This window comes from Polyodon spathula, chromosome 16, assembly GCF_017654505.1.
Source record: "Polyodon spathula isolate WHYD16114869_AA chromosome 16, ASM1765450v1, whole genome shotgun sequence".
In the NCBI taxonomy this organism is placed as follows: domain Eukaryota; kingdom Metazoa; phylum Chordata; class Actinopteri; order Acipenseriformes; family Polyodontidae; genus Polyodon; species Polyodon spathula.
Genome location: NC_054549.1, coordinates 26,065,147 through 26,083,552, shown reverse-complemented (window position 1 = coordinate 26,083,552; position 18,406 = coordinate 26,065,147). Strand labels below are relative to the sequence as shown.

Here is an 18,406-nt window from a genome sequence, read left to right as displayed (position 1 = left end):
GGTTTGGGTTTCATAGATATGTACTGTAAATTGTTTGGTAACTCGCTGTGCTTCTAATAGGTAACCATTGTATATATCTATATATATATAGATTATATAATATACCATTGTATATATATATATATATATATATATATTATATATAATACAATGGTATTATTATATATATATATATATATATATATATATATATATATATATATATATATATATATATATATATATATGTGTGTGTGTGTGTGTGCCATCATTATGTATAAAATAAACTATACCTTTTAGTTTTGTCCTTGTTCAATTAATTTTCTATTTGCTATTTATTTCAAACAACTGATGTAAAAAATGAAATCATGTCTGCTTTTTACTCCCTTTTCAAGAGGGTTCAAATATTGCCAGAGAAAACAAACCTTGAAGTAAGTGGTCTTAAATAATAAACAAATAAACCAATCAGACTATCAATCCATCAAACACATTTTTCTGTGCATCACTTTCTTTTACTCCAGATCTGTCAACCCCCCCTCTAAAGCAAGCCTTCTCCCGGGGTGTTGCCTTTTCTCTTCAGCCCTGCTCTTGTTCACATTATCTAGCAACTCTAATAACAAACTAGCCTTGCTGCAAGTGGCAGGGTCTTGGATATCACAGGGAAGTGGGTTGCTGTATTCTGAATCTGAATCCAGATATCGCTTGCCCAGGTGCTGCCGCTTCTCCAAGTCTTGGAGCTCCCCAAGGTCCAGCTCCTCGTCCAAGCTTCTCCTGCCAGGGTGCTGACGTTTGTTAAGCAGCATATACCGTTTGCCAGGGTGCTGTCTTTTGGATAACTCACTCAGGTAAGCCATCTGGGTGCTGGGGATATCTGTGTACTGGTCCCACAAGGACCTTCTGCCCGGATGCTGCCTCTTCTGCACCTCCGTATAGGATTCAGACTCGTCCTCCCTTTTCCCTGGATGCTGTCTCTTTAGCATGTCTATGTAGTCCTCTTCCTCCTCCCTCTTTCCAGGGTGCTGTCTTTTCTCGACGTCCAGGTAAACCATGTCTTCATCTTCATCACGTTTTCCAGGGTGCTGTCTCTTCTCTATATCATCTTGAAACCTCTTCCCAGGATGTTGTCTCTTAGAAAGCCGTTCCTGTTGAGGAGAGACTTGTTCTATAACAGAAACAGACAATACATAATAACAAGGGGGTTTATTTTACAGGTAATGAATTATATATTTTAATTTAGAGCAAAACATGTATAATATTAGTCTGTGGTTACTTTGAGATTTCCTGGTGACAGTATGATTTGTTAATTAGCAAAATGTCAGTCAACAACTGAAGGCAGATAATAGGATAATTTCCTACTACTTAATTTGCACCAATGAAACATAACCTGGTTAACGGTACTGATGGCATATCAAATGCGTAGACGACAAATATGGTTGCATTCTTGTAGAACTTAAGGATAAAACAAAATACATTTCGACAATTAAATGCACTAGTTCCATAAACCACTACCAAGTAAATAAAAGTAAAAGTTAACTTCTAGCCCTGCAATTAATATATATATATATATATATATATATATATATAATATATATATATATATATTTATATATATAGATAGTATATATAATATATTATATTTCCAAAGGTTTGAATACTTAACCTTAACATAGTAACGAAAGTAATTTTTAATTTTGTTTTGTAATTCATAAAAGTCATTTTCAATTGAATATCGGGACTGACATATATATATTTAAAAGTAGACTATTCATCTAGGCGAAATCTGTTTTGCTTTCAAAAATAACCAAATTCCTTTGTGTGTGGTTGTTTTATTTTTCGAGTTTATTGACAAAATGGTAATACATACCGTTAAAAGTGTCTTCCACTTCAATATTTTTTAGGATGGATCTGAGGAGGAGGTTTTCGGCTCGCTGTAGAATTTCATCTAAAGGTACTCGTTCTTCGGTTTCCCCTTCATCTGAAATATGTTGCCCCAAGTTCACGGTAAGATTGCAAACAATAAGAGATGCTAACAGTATCAAGCAGGCAGACCTCATAGTGGCACCGCACGCCCTGTAAAGTTAAAAATGCAGTTCACCAAATTAAAAACAAAACCATCATCACCGAGTATTAATGTTGGTGCTAATTATAATAGAATGCCCGTCTTGTGTTTAAATCCCGCAAAACAATAACAGAATAAACAATGAGGTCAAATTATTGTAGTTTAATAAACCTTATGACGCATAAGTTTGCCACACATATAAAGCATATACTAATTCAAACTATCGGTATACAAATGTATAAAGTTGTATCAGCTAGCTACATATTGGGGGGAAAAAACACAAATTTAACATTATGACAACAAAACACTCTGTAGAAAATTAACAGTAATATAGACTTAAAATATTTTTTCGCAGTCTGGTATTATCAATGAGTTTTCAAAAGACAGAGACTATAAAATAAAAAAAAACATCATGGTGGTCGTATAAGTATAAAAGTAGACACCTACCCTTCGGAGTATTGAAAGTTTCAGAAAATGTGCTTTCTCGTTCTTTTCTACTTCTAAAACGAATTAATTAATTAACTACTAGAACATCTGACCATTATCATTGAAGAAAAAAAAAAAAGTTTTAGAGAGCCTTCTATTCTACAAGCATGTTCACGAAACCCGCAGTTTTCTGAAGTTCTGTTCTGACATCTCCTCGCTCTTCATTTATAGTGGTTGCGCACTCCCCACTGTGCCAAATTGGGTGTCAGTTCCATCCATTGATGTCACAGATTCCGGATTCAAATAGTATCTGAAAACAGGAGTTTTGCTAAATTTTAGAGAGGTCGCTGGTTAATATTTTTAGATTAGTGTCTGAAACCGCAGTGAAAACAAAAATCTACTTGTGCAATATCCTAAATTAAAATAAAATATCCTTTACATTGAGGCAAACGTAAAAAGACTTTTAGGCATCACGACGAGTGAATTAAAAAACAAAACAAAACATATGAAAAAGGTTATTAATAATTGTGTTAAATAAAATAAAGCATACAGTATCAATATTGTGTGCTTGCTTGCTCGCATATTTTGCCTTTCTTTTTAGTTTGGTGGTATATTCTGAACACATATACCGTGTTGAAGAATTATATTGAAGAGTTGGATATTAAAAAAACAATAAAAAAAGAATACACGAATTTAACGTGTGTTTTTTTATCTTAACTCGTGTTTTGTGGACACAGCTATGAACACGTTTGTCAAAGTAGGTTGTCTCCTGTAGATCTGTGCATACTGTATCTTAAATCAGCAAGTACATTCATGAATCAATCACCAACAAAGATCCCTACTATGTAATACATTACCACAAAAAACACTTCTCACGTTTTTTAAACTTTTAAGTTATTTCAGTAAGAATTTCAGCTATTAAGCAATCCTAATATTTAATATATGAAATGATATGGTAAGACCGCAAGGCCACTTCAAGAGAAAGATAATGAAATCTCAAGAGATTGCCGTGACTACACATATGTGTGTGCGGTTTAAAGCTGTATCACAGTGGTTCCGAAACCTGGCCTGGAGTACACCCTGTCCTGCTGGTTTTTGTTCCAACCGAGCTGCTCCCAATTACTTAATTAAACACTCAACTGAAGTAACGAGTTTCTTAATTAGACGTTTTCAATTGTTTAGCTTTTTAAAAAGTTGGAGATTGAAGTTCCTTAGACAATGTTATACTTAACTTAATCTCCAACTGTTTCAAATAATTAAAAGGCTCTGTTTGTGCAAATTATTAGTTAAATTGAGGGTTCAATGAAGTAATTGAGAGCAGCTCAGTTGGAATAAAAACCAGCAGGGGGTGGGGAGGGTACTGCAGGACAAGTTTGGGAAGGACTGCTGTACAGCCTCTCCAGTGCATTGGCTGCAGGGATTGATTTGGAGCAGGGGTGTCAGTCAGTCAGACTCTGGTCCTGGAGGTGCAGTGTAGTGTCTGCTAGTTTTCATTCTACCCAAGTCCTCCTCAATGACTAATTATTTAATTAGCTGGATAGTTTAACCCCTAATCTACACTCTGAGTCTGACACCACTGGCTTGGAATAAAATAAACTGGCCTCCCCCTCTTACCCTTTTCTCATATGATAATATAAATGTTACAGGACGATTGGGACACAATGACCCCCATTTCAACACATACGTTTTGTTTTAAAAGCTGCTGGCACTGCCACTTACATAACAAGCTTAAATTTGAATAAATAAAAAACATTAGACAAAATAGCTGCAACGTGGCATCACATTGACAGCTGACTTCATCAGATAAACATCAAATATATTTCTGAAGTGAAAAATGTTTGTCACAGACTTGCCTGGGATCAGAATTCAAATTACTGTCCTGTAGTAGATTGTGTGGATGAGAAATCTCAAAAACTACAAAACTGTAGTTAGAGCATTTTAATAGTCATGGTTCTGCAGTGGAGCTACCAGATCTATGTTGTCTTCCAACATTATAGATCTGGAGGCCTCGCTGTGGATCCACAGTAAGGAAAATCATGGATTGGTAGGAGCATGTTTTGGAGGATGTGTGCTCCAGCCTGCATTCCCCAAGTCAGCGGGGGGACACAGATAATTGGGCACACTAAAATTGGGGAGAAAACTGGGGTAAAAAAAATTGGAGACGACTGGAGAGCTCTGAATTTATTAAAAAAAAAAAAAAAAAAAAAAAAAAAAAAAAAAAACACTGGCCATTCTAAATTGTGGAGAAAACAGGGCCACTAAATATAAATAAATAAATAAATAAATAGAAATTGGAAGGCGCTACTGAGTAGAGCATGTGAGATGCATCTCCTTCAAGCTTCCCAAGGTCACATTAAAAAAGTAGATATAACTTTATCAAATTTTATTTTTTTTTAGCCTGAGTTTAGGCTCTGTCAGTGTTGTACTGTGTTTATTTAACTCACAAATTAAGAAGCTGCCTCGACCACAACCGAAAAAAGATGCTCTGGCTTTCCAGCAGAAAAGATGCCGCTTGCGGGTGAGTCGAGCCCCTGTGAGACAGTCTTACTGCTACTACCTTCGACCAAGCTATGGCGTCGCTATCTTTGATAAAATTGAAACAGTGACATTGAAACAGTTGGTTACATGTTTTAGGACAGTTAGTCATGTATATGAATACGTTAACGCAGTATTTTGATGTCACAATTCGACGAGTTGAACAAGCCTTCGCAGCGTAGCAGCAGCATCCAGAAGATTGCAGTACTGAGGCACAGAGGTCGCTGAGCCGGATGAAGCTGCCTGGTTACCATGGTGACTTACCACACTCTGCAGTCAATGAGGGCGTTGCCGTGGTAGCCATGGACTGAGAGGCACCGGTGGAAAAATTGCAGAACAGCAGTGTCGTTGGAGCAAGTTGTGACCAGTCAAAAGCACAAGCCGCCACAGGTTGGAATGGAGTATGAAATGGACTGGATAGGTCTTTAAAACGTTGAACGTAGCTAATAGAAATCCAGGGCAGGATCTTCTGAAGGAATGGTAAATTGTGCAGGCTCTGGGAGCGGCGCTTGATTGCAAGCGAAGAGTAAAGAAATATTCAGCTGACAGAGCTTTGTGGTGGAGTTATGGCAAGGCAAACGCAGATGACGGGAATGTCGATGTCTTGTTGAAAGAGCTTTGAAAGTTTTAGTGGAGGGCCAGTCTGTCTAATAAAGATGCAGACAAGTTGAGTAATGAAGCTGCGGTTTGGACGGTGCTGTTGCTGGGCTGGAAGCTCGATGGAGCAGGAAAGACTAATGCTGGAGCTCCTGCAGTCGAATAGAGAAGCTGAATGATGAGAAGAATCACTGGAGTAGGTAGGAAAATAATTGATAATATCTTGGGAGTGTTGTGAGGAAAATTGACCTCCCGTGAAAGGCAACGAAGTGTAGATTAGCGGTGAACCGTTTGCTACAAAAACGAAACACAAGACATCGATGGTGCACTTGATCAGGGCTTAAATAGAGAATAGGTACTAATTGACAGGAAATTGGAAGCCCCCTGCTGCACACCACCTGAACTACGCTAGCTAACATTTAAACAAACACAGTACAACACTGACAGAGTCTAAACTCAGGCTAAAAAAAATTGAAAAAGTTATGTCTACTTTTTTTAATGTGATCTTGTGGAGCCTGAAGGAGATGCATCTCACAATTCTCAACTGAGTAGCACTTCCCAATTTATCTATGTTTTTTTTTTTTTTTTTAATTTAGAGCCCCTGCTTTTTCCACAATTTGGAATGGCCAGTTGTTCTTAAACCCTGTAACCCTCACAATGACTCATGAGAGGCGAAGACCGCAGTTCCGGTTACAGCACAGCTGGCTCACAGGGAGAACAACAAAAACGTAGTTAGACCTTAATACTCCTACACTCCGGGGCCCATGGCTTTTAAAATGCTCTAACTACAGTTTGGTAGTTTTTGAGATACTTGTACTTTTTTTTTCTCATCAATACATTCCAAGACAGTAATTTGAATTCTGACCGCAGGCAAGACTTTGACAAAGAATGGAATGGAATTTTACAGATGATGATTTAAAATGTGCCCTGCTTGATTCAAGAAGGTTAAATTTGCCTAGAATAATATTTTGGGGCATAGATTAGGGGTTCAGTTATCCAGCTAATTAAATAATTAGAACAAAGAAGTCATTGAGGAGAACTTGGGTAGAATGAAAACTAGCAGACACTACACTGCACCTCCAGGACCAGAGTCTGACTGACTGACACCCCTGCTCCAAATCAATCCCTGCAGCCAATGCACTGGAGAGGCTGTACAGCAGTCCTTCCCAAACCTGTCCTGCAGTACCCTCCCCACCCCCTGCTGGTTTTTATTCCAACTGAGCTGCTCTCAATTACTTCATTGAACCCTCAATTTAACTAATAATTTGCACAAACAGAGCCTTTTAATTATTTGAAACAGTTGGAGATTAAGTTAAGTATAACATTGTCTAAGGAACTTCAATCTCCAACTTTTTAAAAAGCTAAACAATTGAAAAAGTCTAATTAAGCGATTCGTTACTTCAATTGAGTGTTTAATTAAGTAATTGAGAGCAGCTCGGTTGGAACAAAAACCAGCAGGACAGGGCATACTCCAGGACAGGTTTGTGAATCACTGCGAGGAATACAAGGCGCTGTCCAACGTGCTGAAGTTTTCCGTCTGGCGTGTGTGACTTCCCTGTGCATACGTATGTACAAGCCTTTTTTTTGGAGCGATTATAAAAGCAGTTTTTTTAGAAGTACAAATTTTATCTAAAAAAGTACTGTTAATAGCAATTTAGTGTCAGGGCTGAAGCCAGAGAACTAAATATTTTTGTATTGGTCTTTTAAAGAAAGGGAAAAGGGTAGTTTTATGAAGAATTTGTTTTGTCGAGCTAAAATAAATAAATAAATAATCATACTATAGTAGCATCGGCAATGTTTATTTTCCAGTCAACATTTTTTTTTTTTTTTTTGTGAAAGAGGTCGATGCATTTTGCTTTCAGACACAACTCTTAAAACGAAACACAGCATTAGTAAATATGCATCAGAAGCTCTCGATATAGAGCTACAGGCAGTGGTGGCAAAATACCACCGACTATTAATAATCTATTTAACATACAATCAAGTATTGTTTAAATTAAATAACAAGTTGTTTTAGATTTGACTATAATTGTAAACACATTTGTTCAGATTTTGCTGTTGGGAGGGGGGGGGGGGGGCGCTCTAACTAATTTACCATAACCTCTCATTCTGGTTTGAACAATTACTTATTTAACTAACGCAAATCTATTTAAATCCATTTATGCTATTTATTAGTCGTTACTGTTGTTGATTCATACTGTATTAAAATAAACAATTATTTTTCTCGTCTACGCATCATGTTAACGCTTTATGATAAACAAGGTTTGCATTTATCTAATATAATTAAAAACGCACATTTAAAAAAGGAAATTAATGAAAGTTAATTTCTTGGAAGACATTGCTTACCACTATCCATAAACTCTGGCATATATTCCCTAGTAAGTACATTCGATGTTATAGGACTAGCTGCATATTTGAACCGTTTGCATAGTCTGTACAAGTTCACTAGGGTAAATGTGCAGGGTAATTTGACAGTTTCCCCATTGCTTTCCCATATTTATTCATTACATTCAGTGTAGATTACAATAATTTGCCATATTTTGAATATGCTTTATCATACAGTACCTTTCTGAACTTTACAATGCTAGCATTTGCTTTACCAGGCTTTCACTATTTATTATTACAATATGCTCTGCTATATCTATGGTCAGCTTTTATAAGGGGCAGTAATTAAGTAATATGAACAAATAATATAAATGTAGTGTGAATGCTTTCCTCTCTGTAAATACCAACTGGGTGCTGTTTCATTTTTAAATGTACGTTGGTATACATAAAATGTCTAAGGGGTGTGCAAAAAGGAGAATACTGTATAATCCCCCCATAATTACTATTTTTTTTAAATAGATGTTTATTAATTTGTACTGTGCACCAAAGACTTAGCCCCTTAACACATTATAATGTTTGTCTCTAAACAGATTAATATTTTAATATTTTGAAATCCTGCAGTTGTTATAATGTAGTATTCATATCTTCCCATGTATTAATAAGTTGATATAAAATAAATATCAAAGTTCATACTGTGTATTTTGGTATATAATACAATTATTTAAAGCATAAGAGCAATGTGCGTACACTTCCAGACACACGTGTGATTACTGCACAAATACTAAAGAAGGCTAATCTCAGCTCAATTTGAGATTAGCTTTCATTGCTTTTCAAAGACCATATCAGATTTCAAAGACCTTTTAACTGCTATCTATTTTTATTCCTTAAATAGAGCTCATTGCAATTCTTGAGGGGTATTTGTTTCAAAGTCTTTGCACTGTAATGAAATAACCCACCACTTTATAAATATGGTGTCATTTCTAATACTTTGAGCTGTCAATACTGCTCACTAATCGAAAACAGTATTACTTCAAAATCTAAAGTTGAATGTACAATGAAGTCTGAGACAGATAGTTACTGTGACACTGATGTGTGAGCCACTGCTCTCCATTTATAAATAGGATTTAGATGCATAATGACTTTTATCAAAGCCAGTATGTGCAAGTGCTGGAATTATTAATTTATAATGTACCTTATTTGGTTGAAATGAATTTTGTTTTCCTATTTGATCACAAGAAACAGATTTATTTGATTTCTTACCTTTTTGATATCCTGTTATGTGCATTATGCATGATTTCCAAATTCCTGGGTGAAACGTAGAAGCTGGGAAGGTTTTGTAACTAAATCGAAAGCATTTAGCCCAGAACAAAAAAGTGTCAGGGGTGTCTTCCTTAAAGTTTTATTTTTTTTTTAAATTTTAGTCGTTGCCAAATTATTATTTTTTTTTTTTTCTCCCAATTTGAAATGGCCAATTAATATTTATTTATGCTCGGCTCACTGCTACCACCGCTGTGCTGACTCGGTAGCGGCGAAGACAAACACATGCTGTCCTCCAAAACATGTGCCATCAGCCGACCACTTCTTTACACACTGCAGATTCACCATGCAGCCGTTGGAGGACAGCTCAGCTCCCGGGCAGCTAACAGGCAAGCCCACAGGCACCCAGCCAGACTACAGGGGTCGCTGGTGTGCGGTGAGCCATGGACACCCTGGCCGACCTAGACCCCCCACGGTCGGCTGTGGAATAGCCCAGACTCGAACCGGTGCTGTTCAGTTGTACCTTGCTATTTATCTGGATCTGTTTGCTCTAACTTGGAAGGTATCCTATCGGATTGTGTGAGGTATTTTGGCATCTATCTGATATTGTTACCTGCCAGAAGTCTCTGAGGCTTTCATGTTGTCACAGTGACTTTAAAGCAGCTAAATCTATTTCCTTTGGATTTCGGGAAGTGATTAACCATGTATTTATGTTGATGAGAATTGGATAAAAATGGGTTCCCATTGGCATCATTGTTTTTTTTTTTTAATTTGTACACCACCTCTCCTTATTCAAGTTTCCCATAGTAAAAACATAGCAAAGGTTAATAAGGCATAGTGAAAGCATGGTAAAGCATAGGTAAGCACTGTGAAGCCCAGACAGGTATGGTAAAGCATATTAATAAACATGGCAAACTATGGGAAAGCTGCAAAATGATTGTGCACATGTACAGTGTTTAACTTTTATAAGGGTCATACTCCCTTTTTACTATACACACACACACACACGCACACACACACACATATATATATATATATATATATATATATATATATATATATATATATATATATATATATATATATATAAGAATAAGCGGGTGACTGAAAGAGAGATATTCCAGGAACATCCTGAGGAAACAGTGATACATTTACATTGAACTATTGCTGATGTGTTCAGTTTGTCTGTAGGTGTTACTGGGAGTGTAGAAGGTCCTGGAGTCTTTCTCAGTGGACAAATCGATAACCGCTAGTCGGATGCTCTTACAACACCTAATCAAAGTCCATAGTGTCCCGAGAGTTTGATTTTGAAAATATGTTTGTCACAAAATAATCAAATAAATGTAAGCAATATCATGAAAAGCAGAATAGCAGCCAAAACAGTCAGTGAATATAATAAGACCCACAGCTTTGGACAAAAGTTTTGACATGTAGGTGATCAATGAATTCCTAACTCCTACTTGTTCTGCATCCCTAGAGAATGAGTAACATTTTTGGGGGACCACCATCCTTTTGCATATATTTGAAGAGGGTACAGGTTTGAATTCAGGGGTTAGATCATTATTATTATTCATAGTCTCCCTTTCTTGGAGTGGGTGTGCCATAAGCAAGAGAGTTGGAAGATCTGTTGTATGCGCTTAAGAAAATAATTAGAAATAAAAAAAAACTATTGAGATGTCAAAAAAAGGCAAATACTCAAAAACATAAACATCTTAATTGCAGAATATGCATATGTGTGCTTGCTTAATGCATACTAAACAGTGGGTCTCTCTAAAATGCTAAGCAGCAGGTAGAGTCTGTCAAACCAGCCCATAAAATTCTTGAATTCACTTATCTCACATGCTCGGTTGTAAAGCACTTTTATCAAACTTGCATTATTTAGTACATTTTTTTTTGCAAATGATAGTACAGGAACAAGAAATCAACAGCTTTTTAATGTGTATATATATATATATATATATATATATATATATATTAGTTTCCTTTAAAGACAAAATAACATTTGAAGGATTAAAAATATAATTATAGCATTGTAGCAGGGTGGTAGGAAAGCACTGCTGTTTAAATGTGTATTTATTTTTAGAATGGGGTCTCCCCCTCTGCCCCTCCCCTTTGTTATTTTGTGTTTATTTATTATTTATTGCATTTATATATATAACGGTGAAGCGCTATGTGTTTGGGTTATTGCTTTATTTTGAAATGTGTTCTGGCAGAGGCTCTGCCAGGAGTGATTAAAAACCTTGTGCAGAAGGTGGCCATCTCCCGAATTAATTAATTGTGTAATTGTTGCTAATTGGGAGATGGCCACCTGTTTATAAACCCACAGCTCTCTGCACTCTGGGGGGTGTACGGAGGAGATGGAGAGAGGGAGAGGGGGAAAGGGAGAACAAGAGGAGAGAAGAGAGAAATTTAAAAAACAGAACAAAACAAAAGAAACGTATAGGATCAGTGAAGACGATTGCCCAGCCTGACCTGGGTTTTGTTATTGTTTAGCGTTTGTGAGTATTTTTGTTTAAACCTTTTATTTTGTGCTCTGTGAGCAAGCGTTTTCTGTTTGAATATTTTATTTATTATTGTTCTTTAATAAACGGTGCACCATGCGTCTTTTTGAACTGCAGTTACCTGTGTGATGTCACCCCAACGCCAGCCTGTCACAAGCATTAATAAAGTTTTAACCCCAACCCTTGTCCTGACCTATTATAATCTATGCTCATACAGCACGAGAAATTACAGGAAGAAAACTCTCGCATCAGCAGAATGACTGTAGCTCGTCATCTGCATGAAAATGATTTGCTGTTCACGGGTAACATGTTGACAGCTGAGAGATGAAATCATTATCTTGTGTGAGCAAGAGAACATCTGAGGTGGTGGCAGAGAGAGTGGTTTAGTGTTTTATTCACCGATGAATACCGTTTTGCCCTTGGCATTATATGGTTTTCACCAGAGGAGGCAAGTTTGACAGACTAGATAGATAGTACAGCCTGTGATAACTCTTCTAAGAACCAGGCTGTAACTAAAAGCAAATTCTAAGAAAAGCAACAGGCTACCTTTCCACACGTTGTCACACAGTATGTGTTAACTAGGTGGAGGAAATAGTGAAAATGTTGCAACTAGCTGGAATCTGTCCAGATTAATGATTTATTCAGAACATGAATCTGTACTATATTAAAAAGACTTTGTCTAGTCTTTTTCTAAATCTTATATGCTGTTAGCCTTTTCTAATAACATTCAAATGATGACCTTGATTTCCATCACATGAGAGTAGATGTTGAACTTCAGGTTGATTTGAACTTGACTCTCGCCAAGATAAGCACCAACTAAGACGTAGCTTTGCAGTAAACTAATGTGATCCATCTGCATCTCCATCCATTTGCGTTGTTTTCCATTTGATGATGTAGATATTTTTCTGTCTGGTGTTGATTGCTGAAGTGTAGTGCTGGCTCCAGGGATCAGTTCATTTTGCCTCCCCAGCACATCAGCACACACAACGGTTGCGATGCTGGCTCTGGGGATCAACCCAGTGCTGTCTATCCTGTGCATCAGCATCACAACCGTTTGGATTGAGCTAAGTAGGATACATCTCTGGGGTCTTCAAATGGGCACCTTCTTTCCTCTGTGTTTCATTGACTAGGCCACGACACCTCAAAAGGGCTCAACAGTGATTCTGGCGTCCCAGCATCACCCCCCTCCATCCCCCACTCAACTCAGCCCAGCTTACTTACCTGTACATCAGCGCTGCTTTCTTTCTATTGTGCTTAAGATCCCCATCCAGAATCTTTCCATCTCAACCCCACAGCCAGTTGCTGCTCCTTTCTGCTGCTTCAGATAAGTTCTTCACTGTGCGACGCAACTCTTGGCCACTGAACCCGATGTACTGAACATGTGCAGCTCAATCCACATTCATCTGTGTGGACATTTTACAGCAGCTATGATAGCATGGCTATAGCATCAGTCTGGACTGCTGAGGTTGAGACTAATGAGTGTTGACTGTATTGAGTATTTAACCTCTTGACTTCAAGGCTTTTATTCTCCTTATGAAGTATTTTAGCATAGTGGTGGGTGTACATAAACAGTTGTTTGAGTTGAGTATTTCACTTAAGTAATAACAAACTATAGCTAAGCTCAGGGCTCACTGAGTGAACCCGGGTTGAGGATTGCATTCCAGCATGGTGACTGTCTGTGTCCTCTAATTTTACTTGTCATAGGTAAAGTGCTTTGGTCTCTTGTTGGGTTAGAGGCCGCTTCTGTTCTCAGCCTATCTTGAACAGAACCAGTTTTTGGGCTCAGTGAGAGGCTGCTGTCGGTATGGGATTTGGAATCCCAGTGAAAGTGAATGAATTCCAAATATCATACAAAATATGTTTAAACATGTGTAACGATTCTAGCATTAAGCACCCCCTTTACGTATTTCAGCTCCACCCTTTTGGATGCCTGTATGCAGTCTGGCAGTGAGGACCCTTAGAGGTGTAACGTAAACATGAGCTCTGGAAGTGGGAAGCTTTTTCTTTCTGTGAAGGAGTTAAGTACTGACAATGTATTATTCTAACTGGAACCCTGTACACTAAAATAAAAGTTAGAAAGCTTCTACTTCATTGCAGCTTCTTTTTATAAAGTACATAGTTTGAACACAGGCTCGGTTATACTTTGGGTTATGGTTTAACAGCTCAAATGCATGTACATTAAATACAATACTAGATCACAATGCTTTGTCTAGCATTACTTGTGTGTGCTGCTCTTCCAGACCCACAAGTCTTCTCATTATTCAGAATAAGTCTTCTCATTATGTCAGAATAACAACACTTTATTAAAAACCTAATGCATACTAAAAGGAGTGACTGTCACCTTTGATACATACAGTTCCCAAAAGAGCAACTCACAGCATCACAAGGCAATGTATACTTCTTTACCAATACACCCAGGATGATTATGCATTCAGTTCATTCACTGCGCTTCAAAAACATTTTCTGTTGTCAATTTGCGAACAAAATTAAAAGGTAAATTGTATGGCAAGTTGTTAAGAAGACAGGTTAAAATAAATACGTCTCTTCGGTGAAGGAAAATCAGTCAGGGGGCTCTAGGGGATTTAATATAGGTTATGTGTTCATGAACAGCCGAAGCGTGGGAGAAAATGTTTGTACAATTCGAAATTTGTTATCGTATTTACCTCCTTGTATCATTCACTCAGTACATTAACTTTTTGTTACTTGTTGTTTTTTAGTCATGGTATTTAATAAGCAATGTTGTTACAATAAAAACAAGTCAAGCACAGAACGAGATTCCGACAGAGTTTAATTAACAGCCATTCCACTACTACAATAGAAATAGCATTCAATTAAAGTACAAAAGAAAATTGCCATTTTAAATGAGGACATCTTGCTGCAGCAATTAGCAAGGGGATTGCTACATTAATAAAATGTATATTATAAATTCAACCTTATCAAATAACGATGTCATGTCACCTAGCTCCTGCTATCTGATTAGTTTAATGAACACATCACAGCTAGCACAGAGAAGGTCACAGAGCCGGGGTAGAAAGACTGGACTAATTTTGACCTTTATAAACAACCCAAAAAAAAGATATGTAAAGAAAATGCAGTATATATTTGTTTTTACTGATTTTGTTTGTACTTTTATTTATTGTACAATTTTCAGAACATAATGTGCACCCCGTATATAATGTTCTCCCTTTCGTAACATGCATTAGTGAGCTGCTTGGGATACATTTCTTGCAAAACACAAATCTGCTTAACATTTTTAAAAGGTTATACTGCCAGTATTTAAGGAGAGCACTGAGTCTGTTCTGGGTCTCTTCTGAGTGAAGAGCCCTGTCTGTTTGTCGTAGCAAAAGGTACTGTGTGAACCTTTTTGTTTGTTTTTTGTTTATTGAAAAATCTTCACCATTTTATTGATGCTGCCCAATTCTAAGATTTTTATACAAATCCTTGTCCTCAATACTTCACAAACGTTATTCTTATGTCACAAAGTCTAATAGCATTTTAGCCGCACCATTAACAAATCATGTGAATAATCGCATTTTACTTTTAGATACCTAAAGAGAAGAAAACAAAAAAAAAGTAGTGGTAGTGAGGAAACCTTGGACAGACCCCATGAGTGTACAGACAGAAGGATGATGGAGTGGTGAAGCGCAGGACTGGGACCTGGGCCGTGCAGGTAGCGACGGTCGGGGTAACACTGCTGAGTGCAACACCTTTTCTTTGTAGTTTTTGATTACTGTGTTTTATTTTCTCTTTTTGATTTCGCCTTTTGTTATTATTATTATTTCAGAGCACTTGTGAAAGCGCCCCGAGTATCTGTTTAACTGTAGGTATTTCTATGGTCCTGTTTGCCATCGTTGGTATTCAGGCCACGGGCAACAGCGCCCTCTGCGGGCTAAAAGAAAAGTCACAAGTAGCACACCAAAAAAATAACTAAATAAAACTTGGCACCTGAGCGGTATTTAAAGTACACCCTTCTGTCTCCCATGTGTCAGTGAATTACCTACCACCTTTCCACAAGGGGTTACAGTTTTGTTCAATGGCTTTCAGCACCCCCACTTTAAAAATGTTTCCAGTGTCACTGTATGTAAGGTGATAACTTTGGGGAGTTGTCTTCTTTGTTTAACACTTCTTTGTTGATGAGAGGTCCACCTGCTAGTGTTCAACACGGCAGGACACCCAGTCCATAATTAATCATCAATGATCAACTTTTCCTTTCTTTAGTGGTAACCCAGGTTAATGTAGTTTTTTTTTTGTTTTGTTTTTGTTTTTTTTAGCCCTTTAAACAACATGTAGATCTTCTTCCAAGTATTGAATCACTGGGGTGTTTTAGCTTGCTGTTACTAGAGAGCTGATGTTCCAAGTTCTTCTCCTCTGCTCTCTCTTTCTGTCTGACCTGCTATCTCCATACAACAATGACTGCACTTGTAAGGCCTTTGGAAGTCTGTTACTTACCTACACATACACACACCCAGATCTCTTTGCTCATTAACACATGGGGCATGAACAATCTGGAGAATTCTCAGGAGTTACCCACTTTAACTAGAGGGCCTCAAATTCTCATTTCTCACGTCATGGTACTGTGTCCAGATGCTCTTTAAATCACCTTCTCTATAGAATTGAGAGGTGCTTATGCAAATAAAAATGTTTTAACCTTTGACTGTTCTTATGGTCCTACAGTATGGAATAGTTAACTAACCTGAATCACAGGGCTTTTTAAAGACCCTACTGGACAAAGGTTTGAAATCAGTTAGCTATTAGGAACCGAATATTAATGGATGGATGACCTCCTATGGTTTGTCTTGTTTTCTGTTTATTAACAATATAAATGAGCTCATGTGTAAGTAACATTTATAGCTGTAAAAATTGGGGCAGTTATTTTGGAATTAAAATGTATCAACTAACATAAGATAGCTGGGTCTGAGGCTCTAACTAGCTCTGCAGTAAATTAAACAGCACTGATGAGCGGGGCCTTTTCAAGAAAAAATACATTTATAATAAATTAATATAAAAAACACACAAAAGCACAATACTTTTCACTTGGGCATTAAACATAATGTCACATTTACTATAGTACTAAGCAGTACATAATATTCTTTTCCATTATGGTAGAAAAAACTTATTTGTGCACATGGGCTTCTGTGCTGGAATACAGAACATTCTTAGGTCGGCCATGGTTTGGCTCACCGCACAGCAACAACCCCTGTAGTCTGGCCAGGTACCTGCAGGCTTGCCTGTTAGCTGCCCAGAGCTGCGTTGTCCTCCGACGCTGTAGCTCTGAAGTGGATGCACGGTGAGTCTGCAGTGTGAAAAAAAAGCGGTCGGCTGACGGCTCACGATTCGGAGGACAGCATGTTTTCATCTTCACAGCTCCCGAGTCAGCACGAGGGTCGTTGCTGTGAGCTGAGCCTAAAAATAATTGGATATGCCAAATTGGGAGAAAATAATAAAATAATTGATGATTACTAAGTTAAAAAAAAAAAAAGAATACATCTACAGTCTTTAAGAGAAAAGAGCTAGGTTGTTTAGTAGTGAACCAGACTATGCAGTTGCAACTTAATACAAAAATATATCAAGGAAATGTGATACAGACTTGTCAGCTGCTAAATGTTTGTTTATAGTTTATGGATTTTATAAATGTTTATTAGTATAAACTAAAAGGAGGCGTTTACACGTTTAAAGGTGGCAGGCTTCACTGGCACTGCCTTTTTATTCTGCTATCACACAACTTCATTGTGTCTGCATGAGCAACTATTGGTAAAAAGCATTGTAAATCTATTCAATGAATATTGTTGAGGTTGTTTGCTAATTACTGCTGAGATATTTTCCTGTGTTTAAAAGACCTTCCTCCACATACGACTTGGCTTTGCTTCACAAAAATCTCACACTGTGGGAACTTGTTCCTGACACCCAGAATAGAGCAGGAGTCAATGCAGAGAGACATGTCAGCCCACTTCACCTTATCATGTACTGATTCCATTCGAAATGCAATCACTAAAACAAATAATTTACTACACAAAAAAAAATATTATTTGTAAAATGCAGTATAATAAGTGTTCAAACAAGCTCCATTCCATAGTTCTTATCAATATGAGATTATATAGTGGAGTTAATGCTTTGAAAATACCCCTTATAGTGATTTTATAGGAATTGGTGTCCCAGAAAATCTATAGGAAACCAATTTCACTGTGTGCCTTTGACACATTGAACCACATAAGGGGGTTGTCTCCTACTGCTTTGATTGCATTGGCTTTCGCCACCTGCAGTTTCTGTGTACAAAACTTTAATTTAAAAATGTGAACCCCCTGCCCACAACCAACACTAGAATGATCACATGTAGCTTTTGGCTATTTTGAAGAGTAGTCAACCAGGAGAACATGTGAAAGAAATATTAAGGATTGCCATTGGACATAAAAGAGGAAAAACAAAACAAGTGATTGGCTGTCTATATCTATTTTGAAGGAGCACTACTTTGAGAGTTTCTAGAGTGTTCAAGTAACTCTGCGCTTTCAGTTTTCTCAACAGTTTGGTAGAGTCACACTCCATCACAAGTTATAGTAAGTATAATATTGGGCAATAAATATTAATATGTGTGGCTTATGCACTGAACATTTCTGTCTGTCACTATACATGGGAACACGGAAACTGCCTTGACCTTCAACAGATGTTTATTATACACTCATCCCGAAGACATTTCGGATTGGACCAGAATCTGTTAAACTCTCGATTTGTA

At 37.3% G+C, this 18,406-nt stretch overlaps 1 protein-coding gene across 1 annotated transcript; it reads right to left on the bottom strand.

Moving 5' to 3' along the window:
• Positions 1-243: 243 nt before the first annotated feature.
• LOC121329331 (pro-thyrotropin-releasing hormone-A-like) lies at positions 244-2,636 on the bottom strand. The gene is made up of 3 exons (XM_041274889.1): positions 2,486-2,636; positions 1,844-2,049; positions 244-1,141 (listed from the first exon to the last, which is right to left on the bottom strand). The coding sequence occupies exons 2-3, from the start codon at positions 2,031-2,033 to the stop codon at positions 492-494; spliced, it is 840 nt and encodes a 279-aa protein (XP_041130823.1). The 5' UTR covers positions 2,034-2,049; positions 2,486-2,636; the 3' UTR covers positions 244-491.
• Positions 2,637-18,406: the final 15,770 nt, after the last annotated feature.

Bases quoted from the DNA above. Each gene is read 5' to 3' on its own strand.
- LOC121329331 (XM_041274889.1), bottom strand. From the start codon at position 2,033: ATGAGGTCTGCCTGCTTGATACTGTTAGCATCTCTTATTGTTTGCAAT. The intron at 1,142-1,843 runs GTATGTATTACC...TTTCTGTTATAG, and splicing joins AGTGGAAGACACTTTTAACG to AACAAGTCTCTCCTCAACAG.